Source organism: Megalops cyprinoides, chromosome 15 (assembly GCF_013368585.1).
Source record: "Megalops cyprinoides isolate fMegCyp1 chromosome 15, fMegCyp1.pri, whole genome shotgun sequence".
Taxonomy (NCBI): Eukaryota; Metazoa; Chordata; class Actinopteri; order Elopiformes; family Megalopidae; genus Megalops; species Megalops cyprinoides.
In genome coordinates, this window is record NC_050597.1 from 21,595,001 (window position 1) to 21,617,529 (window position 22,529).

The 22,529-nt window shown below is 43.4% G+C and overlaps 1 protein-coding gene across 25 annotated transcripts in view; it reads left to right on the top strand.

The window, feature by feature from the left end:
* The window catches only part of LOC118789872 (neurexin-1a), a 307,259-nt gene that overhangs the window by 227,644 nt on the left and 57,086 nt on the right, over positions 1-22,529 (top strand). For all 25 annotated transcript variants that reach the window (XM_036546568.1, XM_036546567.1, XM_036546570.1 and 22 more), the window contains one exon: positions 18,327-18,498. In XM_036546568.1, the coding sequence (XP_036402461.1) occupies positions 18,327-18,498 (172 nt within the window). The remainder of the gene's footprint in view (positions 1-18,326; positions 18,499-22,529) is intronic.

Here is a 22,529-nt window from a genome sequence, read left to right on the forward strand (position 1 = left end):
CATTTTGCAGTTGAAATCTACAATTGCCGGCCTCATGGCTATTAGAGGTGCATCACCTGTTCAGCCTGGCCCAGGAAGTCTTTATAATGTCATGTGCGGGCGAGTTTCGTCTTCTGTCCCTGTGCGTTTTCAGCTTGCGCTGCATTCTGGACACCCAAGGGGGTGGTGGTGGTGGTGGTGGTGGTGGTGGTGGTGGTGGGGGGGGGGGGGGGGGGGTTGAGACAGCAGAGGCGAGGGAGGAAAGAGGCCAAGCAGAGGAGAGCAAGAATGAGGGAAGAAGATATCAGCAGGCAGTGAGAGGCGAGGGCGGCGAAAGATAAGCGCCCCGAGGTTGAGCAGCACCAGCCGAAATATCGTACCCAATTAACATCTGAGCACAACACTAATGCAGATTCTATTTCCGAGCATTAATTATGCGCAGCATCAGTTCCAGTTCACTTGCCGCAACACACGTCTTTGTCCCCTCTCCTTTAACGGGCCACTTTTGTAATAGAAAATTACCAGAGCTTAACAAGTTTAGGGTAAAAAAGAAACAAAGGGGAGACAAGTGGTAAGGTTGTTATGGCATGTTGGTGTAATTCAGGAGCGTTTAAGACATAATGTGAGGCTGCTACCGGCTGCTGCAAGGGCTTGATGAATTACTCGGGCCTTACCTCTCTCTGTGCCTCTCGTTCTCTGTCTCATGCATTTGCTCTTTAACCTCTGACGATTAGAGGAACAGAAGGCGGGTTATGCGGCGTGATTAAGTGGCCCGGCTTGCCGTCTCTTTCGGCGCAGCCGGTCACGGCAAAAATGGCGGCGCCCCCCCTGCTTTGGATCCGGGACCCTCGCACTGTGGCCGGTCTCACTCCCTCTGGTGCACTTTGGAAATAAAAGGCAGAACCAATCTGAGCAGCAGGGAGACACGAGTAACCAATGCGTGATGTGTGGGCCGCCCAGTTTAAGCCCTCTGTGGAGCATCTCCAAGTCTGTCCAAAGCCCTGAGAGGGAAACTCGCTTGCAGCTCTCTGGTTGCGTGGAGTCACGGTAGAGGCCGCCAGTGGCTCGGGCCGCCTGCCCTGCCTCTGGGTACGTGAGTCGCCCAGAAAATCTTCAGTCTCTGTGGAGAAGCTGCATTACCTCATCACTACCTCTGGCCCTGTCCTTTGTGAGCTGTGGTCTAGTACCACAGCCTCTCTCCCACTCTGTGACCCTTGGCCTCACAGCACAACATATCTGCAGGCAAGGTAAGGCAGCCGCAGTCACCCTCAGGCATGATCACCTGCCCACATGCTATCTATCACTGTGCCCTCTTGAGGAGAGAAGGCTAGAAGACAAGAGAGACAGAGAGCGAGGGAAACAGAGAAGGAAGTCTAGTCTACTTAGGTGCCTGTCATCATTTAACCCTACTTACCTCATTCCTTCATTTGGGAATATCCTCTGATCTGAGTTCGGATGGTCTGCACCTGGTAATGTCACCCGAGCCCAGATTACATGACATCACTTCCATGTGAGGACATTGATAAAAGTGTCTGGATCAATTTTCTCTAGTCGGTATGAATGTCATTGATTTTCTTCTAATTAAACAATTACAAAGTGTCAATACAGAGACTCAATTTGGCATTAGATTACTGCACGCGATTAGCGTTTAGCGTGTTGACATTCACTATCGGTGTCATTATAATCAACTGATATATATCAAATTACAAGCTGTTAATAGACGCGATCAGCAACACTTATCTCGGGGGATACCGATAAAAATCAAATTTTGTACCTTGATTTAGAGTGGCAGCTGGCTCCTTTGCAGGCTATTGATCACTCTCGTAGGCCGCTTTTGATGAAGGACAACCGGTGCCTCGCTGAAAGCCCGGGAATCAAGATTCCTACAAAATGCAAACACCTCACGCCCATCCAAGACGTGCCAGTGCTGAACGTGACATCGCCGACAGAGAGCGCAGGGGCAGGTCGGAGCCGGAGGTGGCTGTGGGGGGGTGGCGTGACTGATGCGGACTTCCTCGCCAGCGCCTGGAGACGGCACATGTCCACACATCCGTCGCGTCTCGCCCACACATTGTCATTTTCCAGAAGGCCATGTCAACACCTCCATCAGACAATGATGGGATCATTAATTAACAGGATCCTCTCTCCTTCGGGATCCACCCAAAGGTGTCTAGGAATGTGACAGCTGTCAGAAGCTAGCGTTCCCCACACTGTAGTCAGATTCTGAAATTGATTTTAAGAGGCTAATTATTTAAGATGATTGTATTTATTTTTGTAGCTGTACTGTTACACAGGGACTGAGACTGGTAATCAGTCTTCTGTAAATGGCACAATGTGACTCATAGCATTATGGCTTCATGACAGCCATGGTGCCATTTCTGAACTAGCCTTGTAATTATTATTAATTATGATTTATTATAAGAAATCATGATTAATTATGATTTCTACTGCTTTGCTTGGAAATACCTTTCATTTCATAACATTCTTGCATAACTTTATCCATACATGTGGGTTAATTTTATTTGGCTGTGTAAGTAATTCATATTAACTGGATACCTGTACCTTGCTCAGTGGCACAATGGCAGTGCCTAATGTGAGAACTGAGCTTGCAATACCAACCCAGTGGTTGTCTGTGTCCTTCCTTAAAGATAACAAGGGAGAGATAAAGTGCATTGGCTTTGCTGATCATTACACTTTCCTATGACATTTCCTCAGTGTGGGGCCCATTGCCCCAGCGGTGTTTCACCCCTCACTGACGGCTGTCATCCTGTGCAAGGGGGTCAGGGTTCACCTGAATGAGGAAACAAATTCCAGAGTGAATTCTGATGGAAAACAATAGAGTGAACATCCTGGAGAGGAAGAAAAAGAGAAAGAGAGAGACTTCTCTCACGCCCTGTCAGTTGACTGCAGGTTTAATGAGAGCAAGAGACTAAGCTTTGCGGGTACTGCCAACTTTAAGATCGTTTGTCTTCCCACAGCAGTTGTCAGCATATTGTGTTGGAATTAGTCTGCCAAATTGTACACTTCCAAAGCAAGCTTTCAGGTGAAATCAACTGCCCAGAACCTGACAGTTTGTGTTTCCTTCATACTAAATCCCTATCAGGCATGAAGTTGTCTCTTGTTTTTTTTTTTTTTCCTTTCTTTTATGAGCTGAATGGATAAAGTTTGATTAGGTCCAAGCCTTGGCACAGCTGCCACTGAAATTCATTTCCACTGATTTCCCAGGATGTGATGCCATCGTTAAGCAAGCGCCATTTCGCGCATGGTCGCCCACTCTTGTCCACCACAGGGGATTCTTGGCTGTGGGAGGTGTGGAAGGCTGTGCCCTCAACTGGTTGGAACTGGATCGCAGGTTCCACCATTGCTGACTTACATGCTGTGGTAATTTTGAAGAGGCTAGTGTAGAGTTGACCAGACAGGATAGGTACTCATGAAACATTTGGTCTGACTTGTAGCACCATTAAATTTTAAGATTTAATGTTTAGATGCAAATCTTAAGCCAAGCTGTATTTTACATATTCATTTTCAAAAGGCTGCAGTTTTTTTCTTTTGTTTTTGGATTAGTCTGAAAAATAATCTGAAAAAGTAGTGTACCAAGATGTCTTTGGATCAGATTCAAATGTAAGAAATGCATTTACACGACAATGTATTTACATGACAGATTGCCTTATGTTACAAAAGCAGTTATGGGCACATTTTTAAATAATAATCTAAGAAATATCAAAAAGACATAAAGTGCTATATACACACACACTTATTGAACCAATCATCCCTACCCCCCATCCCAAAGACAGTCCACACATTCACTAGTTATTCTCCTATTTTGTGTTTTGGCAGGAAGGAAGAAGTCGTGTGGCTGTTGCCTCAGTTTTAGCATCTTTGTCTAATAGTATTTTTGCCCTTTCCTTACTGAAAACTGATCGATGATCTTTGATCTACAATATTATGATCGATGATCTACAACAATAAAAGAATGAACAAAACAGAATCAAACTGAAAGCACCCCAAAGGATACTCAAGTAATGAATTATTATGATCGTTACTGTCCTTTCTTGCACTGAGACAGGAATGGATTGAGCTGCCATCTCCACAGTGTACCGTTTCAGGTTCTTCCCCTAATAGTATCTATATGTTTAGCAGAATTAAATAAATGGTGATAAATGAGTGTAGTTTAGATGTGGAGGTTTCCTTTTTGCTCATTTTGTTTTAGGTTTGGTTTTCCCTTATTCAAGGAATTCTTAAAACCACTGTACCTGACACAATTTATGGATGTATTTAATGTGTACTTTATGTATTTTGGAATATGTATGCAGTTTTCTGGCTGCACACGGTTTTACCCTGGATTTATTTATATAACCAGAGCTTTTAAAAGTCTTGCTCCCCTCGCTTCTTTCTCTTCCCCCTCTCTCTCCCTCTCTCTTTCTTTATCCCTCTCTCTCCCTCTATCTGTCTTTTTCTCCCCCCCACACTTTCCCACTTTCACCTGCCCACCGCATCTGATACAATGATGAACATATTCTGTTGGAGGTGACAGATGTCCCTCCGAACCACTGTGCAAGTATCTCCTCCCTGACATAAATGTCTTATTTAGCTCCAGAGAGAGAGATAGAGAGAGAGAGAGAGGTAAAAGAAGGTAGTTCTTTTGTTCTGTGAATCAGGACAGTGAGCAGCATGTTATTGGGAATCAGGAGTAAAGCTCTCTCCCTCCCAGGGCTAATAGCTGCTGCACGGCAGCTGTGCGGTTCAGTGTCTTAGAGACAGGGATGCGGCTGGTGCAACAGCACAAGATTCTTGGCTGTATGGAGGGTGACATGGAGCGTGTGCTCTCCTGGAGATTGCTCATACACCCCCCATACACACATAGACACACACACTCATATACACATATGAATACAGTATTTCATCTATTTAGAGCAGAGCAGGTAGAAGAGGGAGATGAATTGAAAGACAGTGAGTAAAAGTTGGGAATATATGCTATTATGATTATATATATATATATAAACAGGAATAATGTGTGCTGTTCTATATATATAGAATACATATCGGCCAAAATGCATTGCATGTTGCCTGTTTCAAAACCATTTGATGGATGTAGGTAATTTTAAAACTTGGCAGCTTCCCAGCCTTGCAGAAGTGTTAGAAGCAAGTACTCTGGGGCTCTCTTGAATACCCACCAACCCCACTTCCATCCACACCAACACACACACGCATATACACACACAGTTCGCACACATACCCACACATACACGTCCTTTCTCTCCTCTAACAGTGGTTTCTATAAAACAGGTTTATTGGAGCTCAAGGGCTCTGAAAGATGAATTTATGCAATTTGAAATACAGGTGTATGGTTAACGGGGCTTAAAAGAGCTGGAGGCACAGCAGAGAGGGGCAATGTTACAGCCTCTAACAGGGTGCAGATCAACGCCATTAAGCACAGGGTTCCTTTTTCTCCCAGATGCACTCAATGATGTTTTTATCAAGACCACGGTGGATTCTGTCAGACCTAAACAGCCTAGAAGTTCAGATTCCTGTATGTGTGTATGTGTATGTGTTCTTACACCTGATATGTATACTTTATTAGAAGAAAGTATTATTATTACTAAATGTAGATGTGTAGTTTCTTTGTATAAATAACAGTAATTTGCTCACCGTAGGGGATATTAAGAGAATGCAGTGGCGTTCAGTTAAAAGTCATCATAAGCAAATTTTCTTTAAGCCTGTTTTGTTGCGGTTTAAATGGATGAGTATTAGAACACACTCACATACACGCACACACACACGCACACACACACACACACACACATCATGGAGACATCCGCGTTGCCCAGCACCATCCCTGTCTCCTGTCTTGAAAAAGGCAGCTCAGAGGCGGTGGAGCCATTAAATTTATGTTTCCAGTTAATCATGCTCTCCAGCAGTCGGCCTAATTGCTAACAGAAAGGGAAAACCCGGGAGAATAGGGCTCCCAATAACTTCTCCAATGACTTTCAATGATATACAGTTTTATTAGACACTTATATTTAGATCTGCCATGGAAGTGTTTCAACCCCCAATGCACCACTGGTGACTTGGGGGGGGGGGTTAGAGAGTGGGGGGGGGGGGGGGGAGGTAGCACAGTCGAGCTGGTTCGGTGAGGCACATGTGCAATCAGCAACAGTTTGGGGGGTGTATTTTTATCACTCAGGTGTATTTATTAAAGCCAAACAATGTATTTTGCCACTGATCTTATGCACATTCACTCCTTGTGCCTATAACATTAGCTCCATGTTTTCTTTACAGGCAGATACTGTAAGGCTGCTCCTAGCCATGTTTCTCACACCAGTACCTCAAAGTCAGCATTTTGTAGGTCCTAATAAAGGTGCCAAATCATATGTCACCTAACAAATGTATGAGGAATAAAGATTTAATTTTGTATCCACAGCAAGCTTGTAAAGACATTTTTATAATCAATCGGAGTGTCTCAGATATAGCTTAATAATCACAGCTTTACAATCTGTTTGTTCCACAGTCATTTATATGTGAGCTTTTTACTGCTGTTTTTAAAATTATATTCTCAGCCTTCCTGGGTGACACATTATTATAGCTGTGTGGACAAACACAATGAATAAGACAGCAGCCTGATAGTTGATGAAATATGTCTGTGACTTCTCTGTAGTCAGTCCACGCGGGCATCCACTCACATCAAGGTTGCCTTGATAATCCAAGTTCTATGAGGTCTGTTGGTTGCAGGTTCACCTTGTAGGAATGCATATGTTGCTGTCATGGCCTTCTCGTATGCCCTCCTGTCTAGATATTATTTTAGCACCAAAGATACGACTATGATGTAGAGCAGTGATTTGGAGAAGACACTGAGAGCCGGTTTATGGCAGGTTTATGGCGGGCCAGAGGGTGAAGTGGAGTCAACGACTGTAATGATCAGGTTCTGAGGGCAGCCAAGTAGTGCCAATTCCCCTCAAAGGCGCTCATTCTCCACGTACTCCTCCCTTAAATGTCATGCCTTTTCATGTTGCATATTTATTTTTCAATCAGCCCATCCCTGTGATTGAGTGAAACGCCACAGACTGCACATACTGCGGTGTTGCGCTGTTCAGTTAAAGCAGCCGGCGAGTTGTCCCGTTCTCTTTGTGACTGGAGCTCTCCAAAAGCCAATCATTCCCTTCTAAGGAGGCCACAAGCTTGGGGCCATATGCTGCCAAGAGCGTTAAGCAATGTTGCACAGCAGTAGAGGAAACTGACTGGATCCAGAAACGCCTGCCTCCCACAGCACCCACAAAAAGCACCTGTAAAACCTAGTCTGCCTCGGTCCAGTGTACAGGAGCACCTGAAGTGGGGCCCTGAAGGCTGACGTTACATATACAACAGCCTGTGAGTCAGAATACATGAACGGACCGATTTACGCTCAAAAGACAGATTCCAGAAATGTTAAAAGGGGATTGAGCTAGCTGGACAATGAATAAATCATTGTACATGTGTAGATGTGGAATCAACAAGATGGAAAGTTTGCTGAAAAGCTCCCTTTTTATTGTCAGACAATTGGTTATATTTCTTTAGCAATTGTTTTGGGGCATTACATCAGTGGTCACCACTCTCTCTCTCTGTCTCTCTCCCTCTCTCTCTCTCACACACAAATGCACTCTGAGCTTGAAATCCCGGAGCTTTCTCCCTCAGATAGCCTCAGTGTTTGGGGCATGGAGAAATTATCTGCCGATTACGTGGTGATGTGCAGTGTCACATTGAATCAGGTGTCATCACGCTCAGCCATCACAACATTGCCAGCCCCAGCCCCAACAGCCTCTGTCAGAAGAAAAACAAAGAGAACCTCATCAGTGTAGGGATAGATGGGGGTGGGGCCAGCATGTTTCACAGCCAATCAGAGCTAGACCTGGATGTTGCCTTTTTATGCAGAAAAACTATTTGTCCAGGCCTTTTTTCCGTCAGATCCTCAGTAACGGAATTATGGGATGGATGTCATGGGAAACAAGGAGAAGAGAGGGAGACAGGCAGAAAAGAGGAAAAGATAAAAAGAACTTGGGGGAGAGGCACAGCAAAGAGAGATGAAGAAAGCTAGAGAAATGTTGCAGGGGGAGGGTGGTGAGAGAGAGAATGAAGGAAAGCCTTCGTCCCATTTTTCTGTGCGCCACACTGAGAGAATGGGGTGAGGAATGTAGCCGAAGGCAGGGCTGTCTTCATTATCACCTGCAACAGCAGCGCTGATCCGAAGCTCGGCTGGGGGTGCAGACTGTCCTTCTACCCCCCAATATCACAAGGCGCTGTCCCTCCCCTGATAACGCTCCATCCCATGTCCTCCTGTTGAGCGGAAATGGGTTTTTCAGGAAAGAATTTACACGTTACACTCACATCAGACATGACAACTTGTCCAAACAGGTCAGAAGTAAAAAAAAAAAAAAATGGGATATACTTTATGCAGATAATTTTATTTTATCTTCCCTTTGAGCTTTGCCAATCACTTTAATGTGAAATACATACACAATTAATTTCAAAATGAACAGATGAATATTTCTGTTGAGAGAACAAAACAACTACCAAAACAATAAGAATCCTCGATTTTAATTTAGACAGTCATTAATTAAAGATTACACACAACACATTATGAATTACTGAATGGCAAAATGCATTTGCTTTATTTATTGCTAAACATGTTCGTAACTAGTAATACATTTGTAGGTCTATTCTAATGTTAAAGTTGTTATTATAGATAACAGAGACTGACAGACAAAACTTTTTTACTTAAAATATTCTGTACAAAACTGGCTGGGGTTTTCAAGCTCATTAACCACTGGTGTTTCCTGATAAAAAAGATATTTTTGCATAAAAGAAAATGACAACTTTTTTATGAAGTAGTCTACCCCACTCATTATGTGTTAGCTATGCTTCCTGGTCACATACATGAATTTTTGTTCATTAATATAAAAAGCCGTACTAACTGTTTTCACTTGTGCTTGTAGCTGGACTAAAAACTACATTTCTATCCATCATGTGCATTTCAGGTTTTGTGTGGTTCTGTTTCAATGCATCAGTATTTTCAGAAGTCTGGCACACATGTAAACTTTATTAGTGCTGACCTTTCCAATTCGCCACTGTGTTTGGCTGCGCATCTTCCTAATGATACTGCAGATCCCTTCAAACCTTGGGGAGAAACAGGGCCATTCATTACCCAGCATGCACCAGCGGGGGGTTGGAAAGCGGCAGCACAGTTCCATGTTCCATGAGTCTCGTACAATTCTCTTGGAACCGTACACTTGCATAAGACTCACGCTGTGCAGCACAAATGCAGCCTGCTAAAAGCCCTGGTGTGATTTGACCCACCCAGACCTTGCCCAACGTGAGGGAGGAGTGCTCATGCATTTGGCTGGCAATAGATGGGGGTAGACAGCTCTGTGCTAAAAACGTGCTTCTTGCTCTACCTCTTGATTATAAATCCCAGCCCTGAATACATTTCCATTGATATACAGTTCCTTCCACGGCACCGATAACCTGCTTTACCTGCTCTGCAGATGTACACTCTCCCGACAGTGTGGACTAAGAAGGGAGAGGGATGAATGGTACACTACTGGCATTTCTGAGACAGGGCTCAGCAAAGAGGTGTCGGGACATTGCAGTGCAGTTGTCCCTGCCTATGCTGGATTTAGCAGACTGAGGAGCTGTGGGGTTGGATCCCAGGGCAAATCCGTTGCTGGCTGCTCTCACCAGGTTAATGGGGTGTTTCAGGGTTCCTGGCACGGGGCTTCATGTTCCTCCCATCTTCTCCCTGTCCTCTCATTCACTGCACAGATGCGTGGAGCACCCACCACACGGTCTTCGTTCCTTTTTTTCTTTCATTTTTTTTTTTTTTTTGTTCCAAGCCTTCTGTTGCTTTTCTTTAGCAGTGGCACTGGCTGGCTTCATGATTTATTAACTGGAGTTATTTGATGAAGCTCTGAAGTAGAAAGCCACTTGATAGACTCGCCTACCGGTGGAAACAATTTCGAGCCAACTTCACAGATAATTAGGTGCCTCAGCTGCCGGACCTGATTTTAAAATAAGTTTGGATCAAAAGGCCTGTACTTACAACCCAGCAACTATGCTGCCTGCTGATTGTAAAGGTCCTCACCTGCTCAAATGTATTCTTATGAATATTTTAATGGGGGCATATTAGGTCTGTTATATGTGTATATCCCCTTTTTTAAGGTCATTCACAGTGCAGACTCTTATGGTACACTCTCCTAGCATCCTTTAAAACCTATTTCTCTCACTCTGCAAGCTGTTTTATGCACATGGACATAACCCAGCAGGTAGATAGCAGTTTACACACCTGCCACAAACCGATCTGACAAACTGTTCTGAATTCCGAACCCAAAAATGCAGTTGGGTCAGATTCATTTGTGAGTCTGGGTAGATAGTTCACTGAGTCTGGGTAGAGATGTGAGAAAGTGTAGGTATGGCCAGCATGCTTCTGCTCTTTACTTTTCTCTCAGAATAACAAATGTCTTCACTTTTGACTTTGCTAACTGAATAACTGCTCTTTCCTGATGGGCTGATGATACAGTGACATGGTGTTATGGCAACATTAACTACACAGTACATACACAGGAACAAAAAAAACAAAAGGGGAACAATTTCAGTGAGATGCAGCCATGTCAAAGCTATGGAGCGGAAGTGAGTGGTGAGAAGATCCATATGCCATCATAAGCTATTTTTCATCTGTCTGCCTGGTGGTTAAGTCCATGGCCAGCTGCTCCTAAGGATACTGTACAGTATGTACAATCAGGAGCGTAGAGTTCTGCTGCAGATAAGCCTGCCCCCCATTACTGGAGTAGAAGCAAACTTTATTTATGTTTTTCCTTCCTTTATTTTTACCCCCCCATTCCCAACGGTCAGCGTGTGACCTTCCTACAGAGGGAGACAGCGCTTCTCCTCACTGTGTCTGTATTTGTGTGTGAGGCTGTGTTGGGAGGGGTTGTAATAAATTACTTTCTGAAACTTCCTGACACACAAAAAGCAGCAACACTGAAGGCAATGCAAATGTGCTCTTTATCTCTCCACAATAGGCAGGGATAATGTCTTTCCCTGCCATTTCAGGGGTCAGAGGCTGACAGTGGTGCACTGTCACTGTGTGTGTGTGTGTGTGTGTGTGTGTGTGTGTGTGTGTGTGTGTGTGTGTGTTCATATGTGTTTGTGAGAGAGGTACACTGAGAACTTCACAGATAATTAGGTGCCTCAGCTGCCGGACCTGATTTTAAAATAAGTTTGGATCAAAAGGCATATTACTGAGAACGAGAGATTGAGAAACAGTGAATACCCTGAATGGATGTATTCCTGAAACAGAAAGAGGGGGCAGTTTTCATATTGTTCTCCCTTTAAAATTTTTTAAGCTCATGCAGACGACACAGCATTGTCATGTGTTATGTTAAGGTATGATTATTTTGTAATATGCAATGAGTGCTTTCGCTTTCCAGTAAAGCATTACAGAATTATGATCAGATTTTTTTAAGATTCAAAAAGAGTGTCAAAGAGAATAAGAAAGAGAATACAAGAATGTATGGAAACATGCATACCAATAGTTTATGCATATTAGTCACCAGAAGCAATCATTTATATTTCTCAGGTTACATTTATATGTCGTTATTTATGAATGTCAAATGACATTCATTTGAAGACATACCATCAATGCTCTAGCAAGGTTCAGTATGCATTCTGAATATATAATGTACATTTCTACCTCTTCATGAGAGCAAATCTGGTTATATGACTGTGTTCAAAGTCTGTAGCCACCTAGTGGTATGTCCTCAGATTACAACAATTTGCTCTATATGAGAATTACAGACAGGACTGTATGTACCTTTTCTGTCTAAAATGTCACACTCAGCAGAAATGTGCCCATATAGGAACAGATCTGAGTGTGGTGTATTAGTGGCCCTCTTATGTTTGAATGCATGTTTGTGTGTGGATGTGCGACAAAGTATATACTGTGTGTTTGTGTGTGTGTGTGTGTGTGTGTGTGGGAGAGAGACAGAGAAAGAGAGAGAGAGAGAGACAGATAGAGAGGGGCAGAGAAAGGGAAAATGAGAGGGTGAGAGGGAAAAAGAGTAAAGTTATTAATGGAATGGAAAATTGGAGTGCTAATTTATTTTTTTTCATAATTCCATCATCTTTGTAATTTCATTAATGGAGTTGAAAAAAGGCAAGCAGAAGGCTGTCAGTGGTAATTAAAAGATAAGGTGGAGGATCAGAGCTAGGTTGCTGTGGCTGTCATGGTTCCTGGTGTGATTGAGGGACCGTTTTTCTGGCGGGTCACATCTCATCCAGACAATCTCTCAGACTCTTAGGTGAGACCTCCTTGTCCAAGTGCTGTCCCTTGCTCTGTCGGCTATGTGACACACAGGGCCAGACAGGCAGATGGAGTGTGTCCAGGGTCTGTCTGTCACAACTGAGTGTGTGTGTGGGTGTGTGTGTGTATGTGTGCGCACAAGTCAGCAGAAACCTGGCAATGGTAGAGGTGGACTAAGAGGTCTGAATCCAATCCGCTTATCCGTGGGGGACAGAATCCTGAACATGTCGCTGACTCTATGTCCAGATCACAGGGAACCCCAGGCTCAGGGCCTAAGTTTGAATGGCTCCCAGGCTCTGAATTTAAGCGAATGACCCCTGCAGCCCTGTCCTGACAAGACCAGAGAGCAAAGCCCAGGAGGGGGGTGATGTCTGGAGGAGATGGGAGACATTAGACGGGGCACGCATGCTTTTCCTCCTCCACAAACAAAACCCTCTCACTGACATTTGTGCTGAGGGAAGATGCGGCACCGCCAGAGCGCCGTAATGGTGAAGTATGAAATCTGACAGGTGCCCAACGCTTGTCAACACGCGTGATTCGCAAACAGCCACAGCGCTCGGTGGATGAGCCACGGAAGGCTTTGTAAGAAGATCCGCAGCAGCGGAAATTCCCATATCGATCTGAAGACCACTTAAGGCCCTCTCCCCTTTCTGCCTCTATTCCTGGGACTTAGGACTAGACCCCCTTAAATAGAAAATAATGAGCATTTGTGTTTGATTCAGCGCGTTTGCACTGTGCTCGCAGTGTTTGATCCAGAAGCGGATTACGGAGGAATCAATACTTAAAGACCGTATGTGCTCTGTGTATCACAACCAAGACATTATTTTAAATGAGTGTTGGCATTGAGAGCAACACAGTCAAGCTCACTCATTTGGTTTTATTTGAAGTATTTGTTCTTCTGATGAAAAACCTCGGAGAGCTCAAGGAGACTGCGGAGAAATATGCCAAATTTTCTATCCTACTTAATTCACATTTCTGTTTCCTCGGGGCTCTCTCTAAGGCTGCACGACACACAGTGATATATGGATTGCATTATTTGTCAGAGATTTCCCTCTTATTTGATGATTTGATTATATATGCCACCACAAGGCCTTTAGCATTAGTTAAATCAAATTTCATATATTTACGACGGGTAGCATTAGATTTATTTTGTGTGGTGTCGAAAGCGCTATGTGTTTTCGGATTGCTTTTCCATGAGTATACACTATAAATTGTCCTACTGCCATCTGTTTTGGGACAACCTCTGAGTAACCATACACTGGGGTTGAATTTCTGCTTTTAGATGTAGCATTTGTTATAATGTAGCAGCAATGCATGTTATGGCTGAAGTAGACATCTAGGAAATGACATGGGTAAAGCTCCAAGCATGTTGTGGTGAGTACTTCAGCATGAGCTCTCAGGGGTCCATTAATACAGTACACTGCATTCGCAATCATATGCTATTTGGTGAATAGATTTAAACATCTCCGCCCACTCCCTGCATAACAAGGGATACATTGCCAATAAATACAAAAGCTCCAGTCTGAGGTTTGCTGTGCTTACATAATTGCATTTATAGATTTAATCCCAAACTTTTAACAAAATAATAGATGGTACATTTTAAAATGATCTTTAATGTACAGAATTCTCAACAAAATTCAAAACTCACATACCCATATGTCTCTATAATACATCATGGCAAGGGCAGGTAGGATTTTACTGAAAAAGAGCACATCCAGTTTTGGTTAGCGTAAGGGTTAGTTATGTGATGTTCAGTTATGTGGTGGCTAGACAGGAGTTTATTGTCCATGGATAATCCTACTTATTGGAATCAATCTAATGGTATTTTTTAATAGCAGCATTAAGATGTCATTTTGGTCGGCAGGAAGGGAGGAGGAGAATTCTCTGAATAAACACCTACTCTTTTTGTGGGGGGGTCTATCATGGAAGGAGATGAGAGACAAGAAGCAAACTGGTCACCTTGATTCTGTTGGTTAATTAAAGTAAAAGTTGTTCATTTAAATTGCGTCTTGACAATCCATTAATCACAGCAGCTTGGTTAGTGGCAGGATAGTATCGATTGCTGGGGTAGGGTATCTGTTACCCCTGCTGGGTACAACACGTACCAGGACAGAAGCATGATGGGAGGGCAGAGCAAGCACACTGCAGTCTCTGTGATTATACAAGAGCTCTTTTTGTTTCTTCTGTCAAACCCAAGTTCAGTACCCCACGGCCCCCTGGAGCTGCCGAACACGCCCAAACACGATTCTCACCCCCTCGATCCTTCATTATCACCTCACACAGAAAGGCAGGTCAGACGGAGCCCATGCAGGGAGGCTCTGATGAACTGCAGAAAGCATGTAAGGAAACGGAGGGCTCCAGGTGGCACCCATTAGTCTATAGTCAACGCAGCAGCCGTGCGGTTACAGCATGCTGTATGGTTGTCTTCATTGTGCTTGGCATAAAGGTGCAGACAGAGCGGTGCCGTGATTTTACTGAAGAGCTGAAGAGAGCCATCAGTCACCAGCCTCATGCTGCCATTGTGAACTTGTGGCATGAAATAGTCCATCAAATGTGGAGACATCTGTGTTTCAAAAGATGTTAGCAAGTCAGGACTCCACCTTTCATCCGAAATAATTGACCCTACACTATTTTATAACTCCCCCTATCTCTCTCTCTCTCTCTCTCTCTGTCTTTCACTTTCTCTCTCTCACCCCCCTTTTCCTTCCTCTCCCCTTTAGTAGCAGAGGCCTCCTGTTCTTTTAATTTGGAAATTGAATAGGTAATTTGTGACTAAATGCACTGAATTTATTAACGAGACTTAGGGGAGCATTAAAAGTCCATTGAAGGATGCTATTATAGCGACACTTTAATTGGTTTTTCCGCCACTAAATCTGTTTTTTCACTCCAAGTAATGGGCCCATAAAAATATGAATTAGTGGGTTTTCTTTATGCGTTTGACAGTCCTTGGAAGTAGGTGCCCCTCAGCCTCAATCCCTTCTCCTTTCGTGCTGTAGAGCGTTGCTGCATCAGGGTCTGTTAGAAAGCAAACTCCCCATCTGCAGCAGAGGATTTGAAAACACAAAATCTGCTCCAGAGGCAACGGCACATATGCATATGTCTGTTCTCATGCAGATGTGACAGAGACAGAATGTAACTGTGTTCTGAATCATCCCTTTTTTTTTTAAATGGTTTATCTCGGCACTGGAAAAGCAAGTTTCTGCAGCCTGGAGACTGACATAATGAATACAGAATCTAAAGGACGAGATGGGTGCCCAGTCACACAATCTTGTTCTCCTGGAGAGGGTGAGTCTGAGTGGTGTTTTAGGACAATCTGCTGTAAAATGCAGGAAGGCTTCTGTCTCACACCTCTACCAAAATGTCCTGCGCAACCAGTCATTGTATGACAGAGCTATACTAGTTCACCATATCATTTTCACTTGTCATTTAGGAACATTTTGTGAGGAGAGGTCTCTGTAATTCAATGCCTACGTTCATATCATTTGCCGTTGCATGCTCCCTGACAGCACAGTGAATCACATCCATTCACCGTGCGCCAGGGCGGTGTGACTGCTTGTACAGGCAAGCTGTACAGAGCCTGGTAAATCTAGGATCAGTAATACAGCATTATTTCTGAGTCGCATTTATTGCTTTGGCGCTTTCGGCTTTGGTCGCCTTTCACCAGAGCCGCCCCCTTAATGGGTCAGGCGTTTCCCGGCGCGATCAGGGAGTGGCCGTGAGATCTGGTGTAGCGTGCCGCCACGGAGCTGACTGGATAATGACATGCAGTGCGCCGCTGGGCTGCGCCTCCAACCAGATGTTCCCTTTATCGCTGTTTGTAGGGGATTCTCGCCGCACTGCTCAACTCAACTGGATAATTTATCATGGGCTGAGGCGCTTACATTTTGTAATCCAATCTCATTACCGTACAGATGTATTTGTCACGTGCGTTAAAGAGCCCTCGCTCCGTGGAGGTTGCCAAGGGGAGGACTCGACCAACGCTGATTTAGTTTGAAATACAGTGTGTTTAAGATTATCTGCGAGGACGCATAGTGGGTTTTTTTTGTGTTGTAGTGTTGTTTTGTTGTTTTGTTTTATTTATTGTTTCATTTTCCATAAAAAAATGATTTTACGTTCTAAACAGTTTTCAACATTATCACTCAGACGGCTTTAAGTATCATCCAGAACGACAAATTTAACGCTCATCCTTGTTCTCCTTGTTTATTTAGTTATTTACATTTGTTGAGCAAAATGAAGTGCTGTGGGTAATATAACATATATAACAGTAATAAGGACCATATTTTACACTTTATTTTATTTCAGAAACATTTTCCCATGGTGCTTTGTGCAACACAGAATGTGGAGGGTGAATTGTGGAGTGTTGGTAGCTGCTCTGTTATGGATTTGTGTCATATAAAGAGCCACAAGACTGAAACAGAGGCAGCGAGACAGGCAATGAGGATGCCTGTTAACCTATTCATTTCATGGTGGAATAAAATCCCCACTGAGCTTAGATATTTTGAGCACTTTCGTGTCTTTTAAAACAAATTTTGCTAACAGGCCTTATTTGGCTGAAATTTTACATAATCCCTCCCCAACACACAAACACACACACACAGACACACACACACACACGCACACACTCACACACACAGTTATTTTAAGATGAGGCCGGTGCTTCTAAAAATAAGCTCAGAGACTGTGCTGAGATGAGTCTTAGGAAGTGGAGGTGTTGTTCTGTAGAGAACACAGACTCAGAGGGGCCAGTGAGGCTTCATGTCGTACAACCAGGGTTTGCCAGACGGCACAAACAGATCTGAGTCAACTGCAATGGATGTTCATCCAATTATGTAATATGTCATTTCTGAATTAAATAAAAACCAAAAAGCTCCTTTTAATTGTGTAATTGTTTAGATGACTAATTTGTGTTTTTACAGTATTTTTGTTTGTTTTTCTATTTTGCAAGATGAAGGGGTTATACAGCATATTACACAGACCAGAGCAGTTGTAGTAACCCAATATTAGCATTATAAATACTGTATGACTTCCTTCTCATTGACCAGAAAATCAAGTCAAACAACATTATATTGAGGTCAACATTCTCATAATTCACTAATTCAATTACTGGGAAATGTTCACTCTCTCTTTTTTTCTCTCAAATATAATTAGCGTGTGTCTGATGCGGTTTGGCGCTGGCTGGGTCGTAATTGACTATAATATGTGAGGAGAGGCTCATAGGAAGGTAAATGTTTGCACAGATTCAGTCCGACCACTACGGGAGAGATAAGGCAAGGAGTTGCACTAAATTCATTACATCAGCATCATCATCATCATCATCGACGGCGTCGTCATCTCAGTGCCAATTTGGTTTACAGAATGGGGCATATCACTGGCTGAGACTCGACCTCAGATTTCGATCTCTGATCATTTCCTTGTTAGTGTGAATCAAAGTACTGTAATGGGATTATCCTTGCTTGCTGGATGCGTGGTTGTCCGTGGTAATATCGTATCTTCAGTGAAGAGCTTGTTTACTGTGTTACCATTAAAATTATTTTGCCATTTTTAGTATTTCAGTATGTATTTCCTATATCAGGAGTTGTTCTCAAATGTAATGAGGTGTGACTGCCTCCGATTAAGACATTTTCCTGCTCTTCCTGTATTTTTTTTTATTTATTCATTTTTAATTCAGTCTAGACAGTATCCACTGTGAAGCTCACTGATTTTCAGACAGATGCATTTAGCGACACTTACGCACTTGTACCTTTTCACAGTATTCAAAGTGTTGCAGCAAGGTCACAATTGATGGCCAAGGCACCATTGACCTCAATGTTGATTTCAGTCCCATTTTAGTGATTTTTTTATTACTGTTTAGAACAATGTTTAATACTGTGCAGTAGTTACTGTCATCATCATCACCACCTTGCAAACTACTCTGCAATTGTTCACAGATTGTCTTTTGTGTTGGTGTAATGTGTGTTACAATGAAGGTCTGTTTTGTGCTCACAGATATGTTTTTTTTGTTTGTTTTCTGTCTCAACAGGAAAAGGGGAACATTGGAGTTGTATTTAATGTGGGAACGGATGACATTAATATTGAAGAGACAACAAAGTTTGTAAATGATGGAAAGTACCACATAGTGCGGTTTACACGGAGTGGCGGTAATGCCACACTACAGGTGGATGACCTGCCTGTCATTGAGCGGTATCCCACAGGTAAGGAACCCTCTCTTTTCTTACTGCCCAGCCTTTTTCAGTGTGTTTCCAGAGCAATAAGTAACCTTTCAGGAACAGATAATAGATGCTGAAATATTTGGAAGGATGTATAAAATTGTGTTCAAAATTGTTTTGTTGGTGTATATAATGTGTTTTCTTTCCTCATTAAAAAAATTCTACTATCTTTATATTACTCTAAAATGTCAATATGTCAGCGAATATGATGACTGTCAGCTGCAAAAGGCTTTAAATGTCAAAGCTCGGGGTATTGAATTCACTAACATTTAAACTGCTAAACGGCTTGGACAAAAGCTTCAAACTTTTCAAATGAGTTAATAGTTTTATAATTTGGTCATTTTGTTTTCATTTTGAATCATATATCCTAGAGAATGTGAATAGCATAATATGCCACAGGACCATAACTGAATTCCAATGAAAAAAGAAAAGTCAAAATCAAAACACAAATAGGCGAGGGTGTATTATGGTTATGTTTATTGTTTTCAATACATAGCGCCAAACCAGAAGTTTGCTCTTGATCGTGTTTGCATCTCAACAATAATGCCACCCTCGGACCTCCACTCTCTGTGCGGTGACACATATAAAATGTACAGATCCCAGTGAGGAAGATTTAACACTTTCATTCATGCCTCTCTCTGTGGGAGCTGGTGCTTTCACAGGAATGGCATGTGCATGGCAGGCCAGCCTCACTTACACACGCACACATTGTCACACATGCGACATGCACCACATCTCTCTTCCCCTCCGTCTCACTCCCCTTCTCCTGTGAGATCTACCCCTACTGCATGGCATGCCTAGGCAGGGTCAGGATGATAAATGTTGGCGCTGACAGAGTGGCCCCAATTCTACGATGGCAGACAGATGTCTTCAGGATGACCCGTCAGTGCATTGAAACCCAGTGGCCCCAACACCCCAGCCCTCCCTGTAATGTTTGCTGACCTTCTTGGGCATGCACATGGCTTTCACCAAAATGAAAGAGGTTTTATTCCACTGACTCAATTGCTGTTCTTTGCCTCAGGAATGAAAGGGAATTAATGGTTTCTGACATGCCTGGTACATGGAGGAATTCACCTTCGGGTTAACTGCCTGAGCTCCTACACACAAACAAACACACACACAAATGCATAAGTGCAAAAGACCTTTTTTCTTGCAAGGACATAACAGTACTATTTCATGTACATGCAAGAAATAATCATACAAAAATGATGTAATCCATTTCTTTGCTTCTTTGAAATTCATATACACTCTCTCTAAAAGCCTCAGTAAAAGACATTCTCTTTCACTCACACACAGTGTAAGGGGCATTTTGGCACAAGAGAGTATGGATAAATAGACCTGGGGAAAATGAGAGTTTTAGGAAAGGTCCATGTGCTCAACACACGAGCAAAGTGTCCTGTTTCAATTCCAGACAGAGACCGAGTTAAACTCACAATCTCAGCTCTTCCTCCACCAGCTGACAGCAGCCTCCATCTCCCCCATAATTACATTTTTGTGTTCTTAACACACTCTTCTGTTTATACATCTTCTCTCTGGGATTTTTACTGTGTGTGATCTTGTTGTGGTACATCTGGCCATGAAGAGGGCTTGATTGAATGACAAAGATGTACATCATCGACCTTGTCTATTGAGATTGCTATGACCAAAGCCACTGTTCACTTCATAAAACACAATACCCCATTTAAAAAGTGTTTTGTAGAGTTGTATCTCCCATTGTGTCTTTCCACCAACTCTTCTGGAGGGATTTAAGAAAAACTCCCTTTTCAATCTTAAGATTCATTGTTGCACAAAAATAGTTTCAGCAGGAAGTGGATTAATTTGGTTAAAGGTTGGTTAGTCCTTTAATTAATTTGGAGCCGCAGGTTTTCATTTTGCAAGGCAGAGTAATTACAATCCTTCACTAACCAAAGATCCGTCTCGACACAAGATTAAATTCACAGGCTCCAAAAGAAGAGGAAGAAAGGGACTTCAGACACCCCAGAATCAAGAGGCTGGAATTAATCTGGCTTGCCTGGAACTGAGCTGTGTACATTAGCAAAGACAAAGACACACAGACACTGTACAACACAGTCAAGGTTTTCACAGTGTTCAAAAAGCCCGCTAGACCGTAGTACACTGTCATGGCATAAATAAACATCATAATTATAAATGCATTACAGTAATAATGAAAAGCAATTAACAGCTGGATTGCTTTATCGTTTACACTGTTTCACGGGGGCAGAAAAGGATGGTAAATAGCATATCTATTTTTGAAATGTGGGTTGTCATCTGCCGCTGTAGGAAATGGAAGTTGCTTACATAGCAAGACAAGATAAGCCAACAATGATAACAATGCACGGTGAGGGGTTCTGTTTTCCAAGCCTGAGTTCTGTCTGTATACCGAATAGCTTTAACTGAACTGTAATGCCACGTTAAGGCTGCTATTGCCAGTAATATTACAGTTCTCAATACAGAACATGTTTGAAACCTTTTTTTTACTGGTATCGCACTTGAGGATCTGAAGTTGGCCATATTGCATTATTCATTTGAGGAGCTGGCTTCCCAACTCCAGTCTCTGTGTGGCAAGGGCTACATGCCGTGAGAACAGCAGCTTTTAGATGCACAGTTAAACATTCACTGACAGGAATAAAAATGAATATTAACTTCACTGCATTTCCCTTCTTCTCTTGTTCTCTCTTCAAGTTCTCGAATAAAAACGAGGTAGAATTAGTTGTGGTCGTCTTGCATTAATCAGGATTTGATTGACTGTGCTTCTCAAAAAAAAAAAAAAAAAAAAACACTGATAACCCAAATGAATTTTTGACGAGAGGCAGGGAGAGGAGAGATATGAACGACCTGTTGCACATCAAGTAATTACATATTCTTATATTTTACATCAAGCTGAAAAAAGGGGCCCAGCATTGATTTTGATATTGTACTTTGCTGCTGGAAAGGAAGCCCGTGCTGGTGCTGAAACCCCGCAGAATAGCTGGGCATGCGCAGAGGCAGATAAGAAGGTGCAGCACCTTCTGAAAATGGAGGGGATTAGCAAGGTGCACACAGCAAAGATAACCACGGTAAACTGACATTAAGAGGTAAAGGACTGAGATAGACAACTAAATCATTGATAATGCTGCTTCCTGCTAAATGGCAAGCGGGTAGGGGTGTGAACATGTTAAAATGTCCCCAGCCCCCATCCCGCACACCCGTCCATCAACCACAGACCGTATGCACATGACCCCGACCTCTTCCAGCCACAGGAGCATCACTGGTGCTGCTTCCGTTGAGTAGTTGCTATAGCAACCTCTCTGCGGGTCCACGTCCGGTCTCTGTCCGTTCTGTTGTTGGCCAGAGGAGGAAGACCCGACGCGGCCTAATACTGTACAATGGTATGGCTCATTGCATTGGAGTCCCTTTGCAAAGTAACCCCCACCTCCTCGTTCCTGGCTCAGCAGTGCAGTCTTCACCGTTCTAATGGCAACCCACAGCTGGCCATCATGTTTCAGTCAGGGGAACCTAATAATGATAATCGTAATAACCGTAATGATGATGACGACTACGATGATGGTGATGGTGATGATGATGATGATGATGATGATGGAAGGGAGGGATTAAACAGGCGAGGGGCAGCATCCCCAATCCCCCAGCCCCACCATTGTCACGAATCAAGGAACAATTACGCCACACATACTACCCCCATAATCTCATTAAAGAGTCACATCTTGGGTACTCGGGGGCTATTAGAGGTTCTTAGCCCAATTACCGCCGTGGCGAGCGTGGGACGTCTGCCGGAGCGCCCCGCCGCTCCTCCCCCCGCTGCTTTTATGCCTCACACAATGCCCGGCCCGCGCTGAAAGCTCTCTCCCGCCCGAGCCTCGGCGGTGGAAGTAATGCCATCACAATGGCTCTGCCAGGGCCACGGGGCAGGCAGGGGGCGGGAGACACCAGCGCCACCGCCGCCACCGACTTGGCCGCATACACCGTGATAATGGAGCAAGCCCCTCTCACTGTACTTCAGTACTTTATCAGAGCATGTC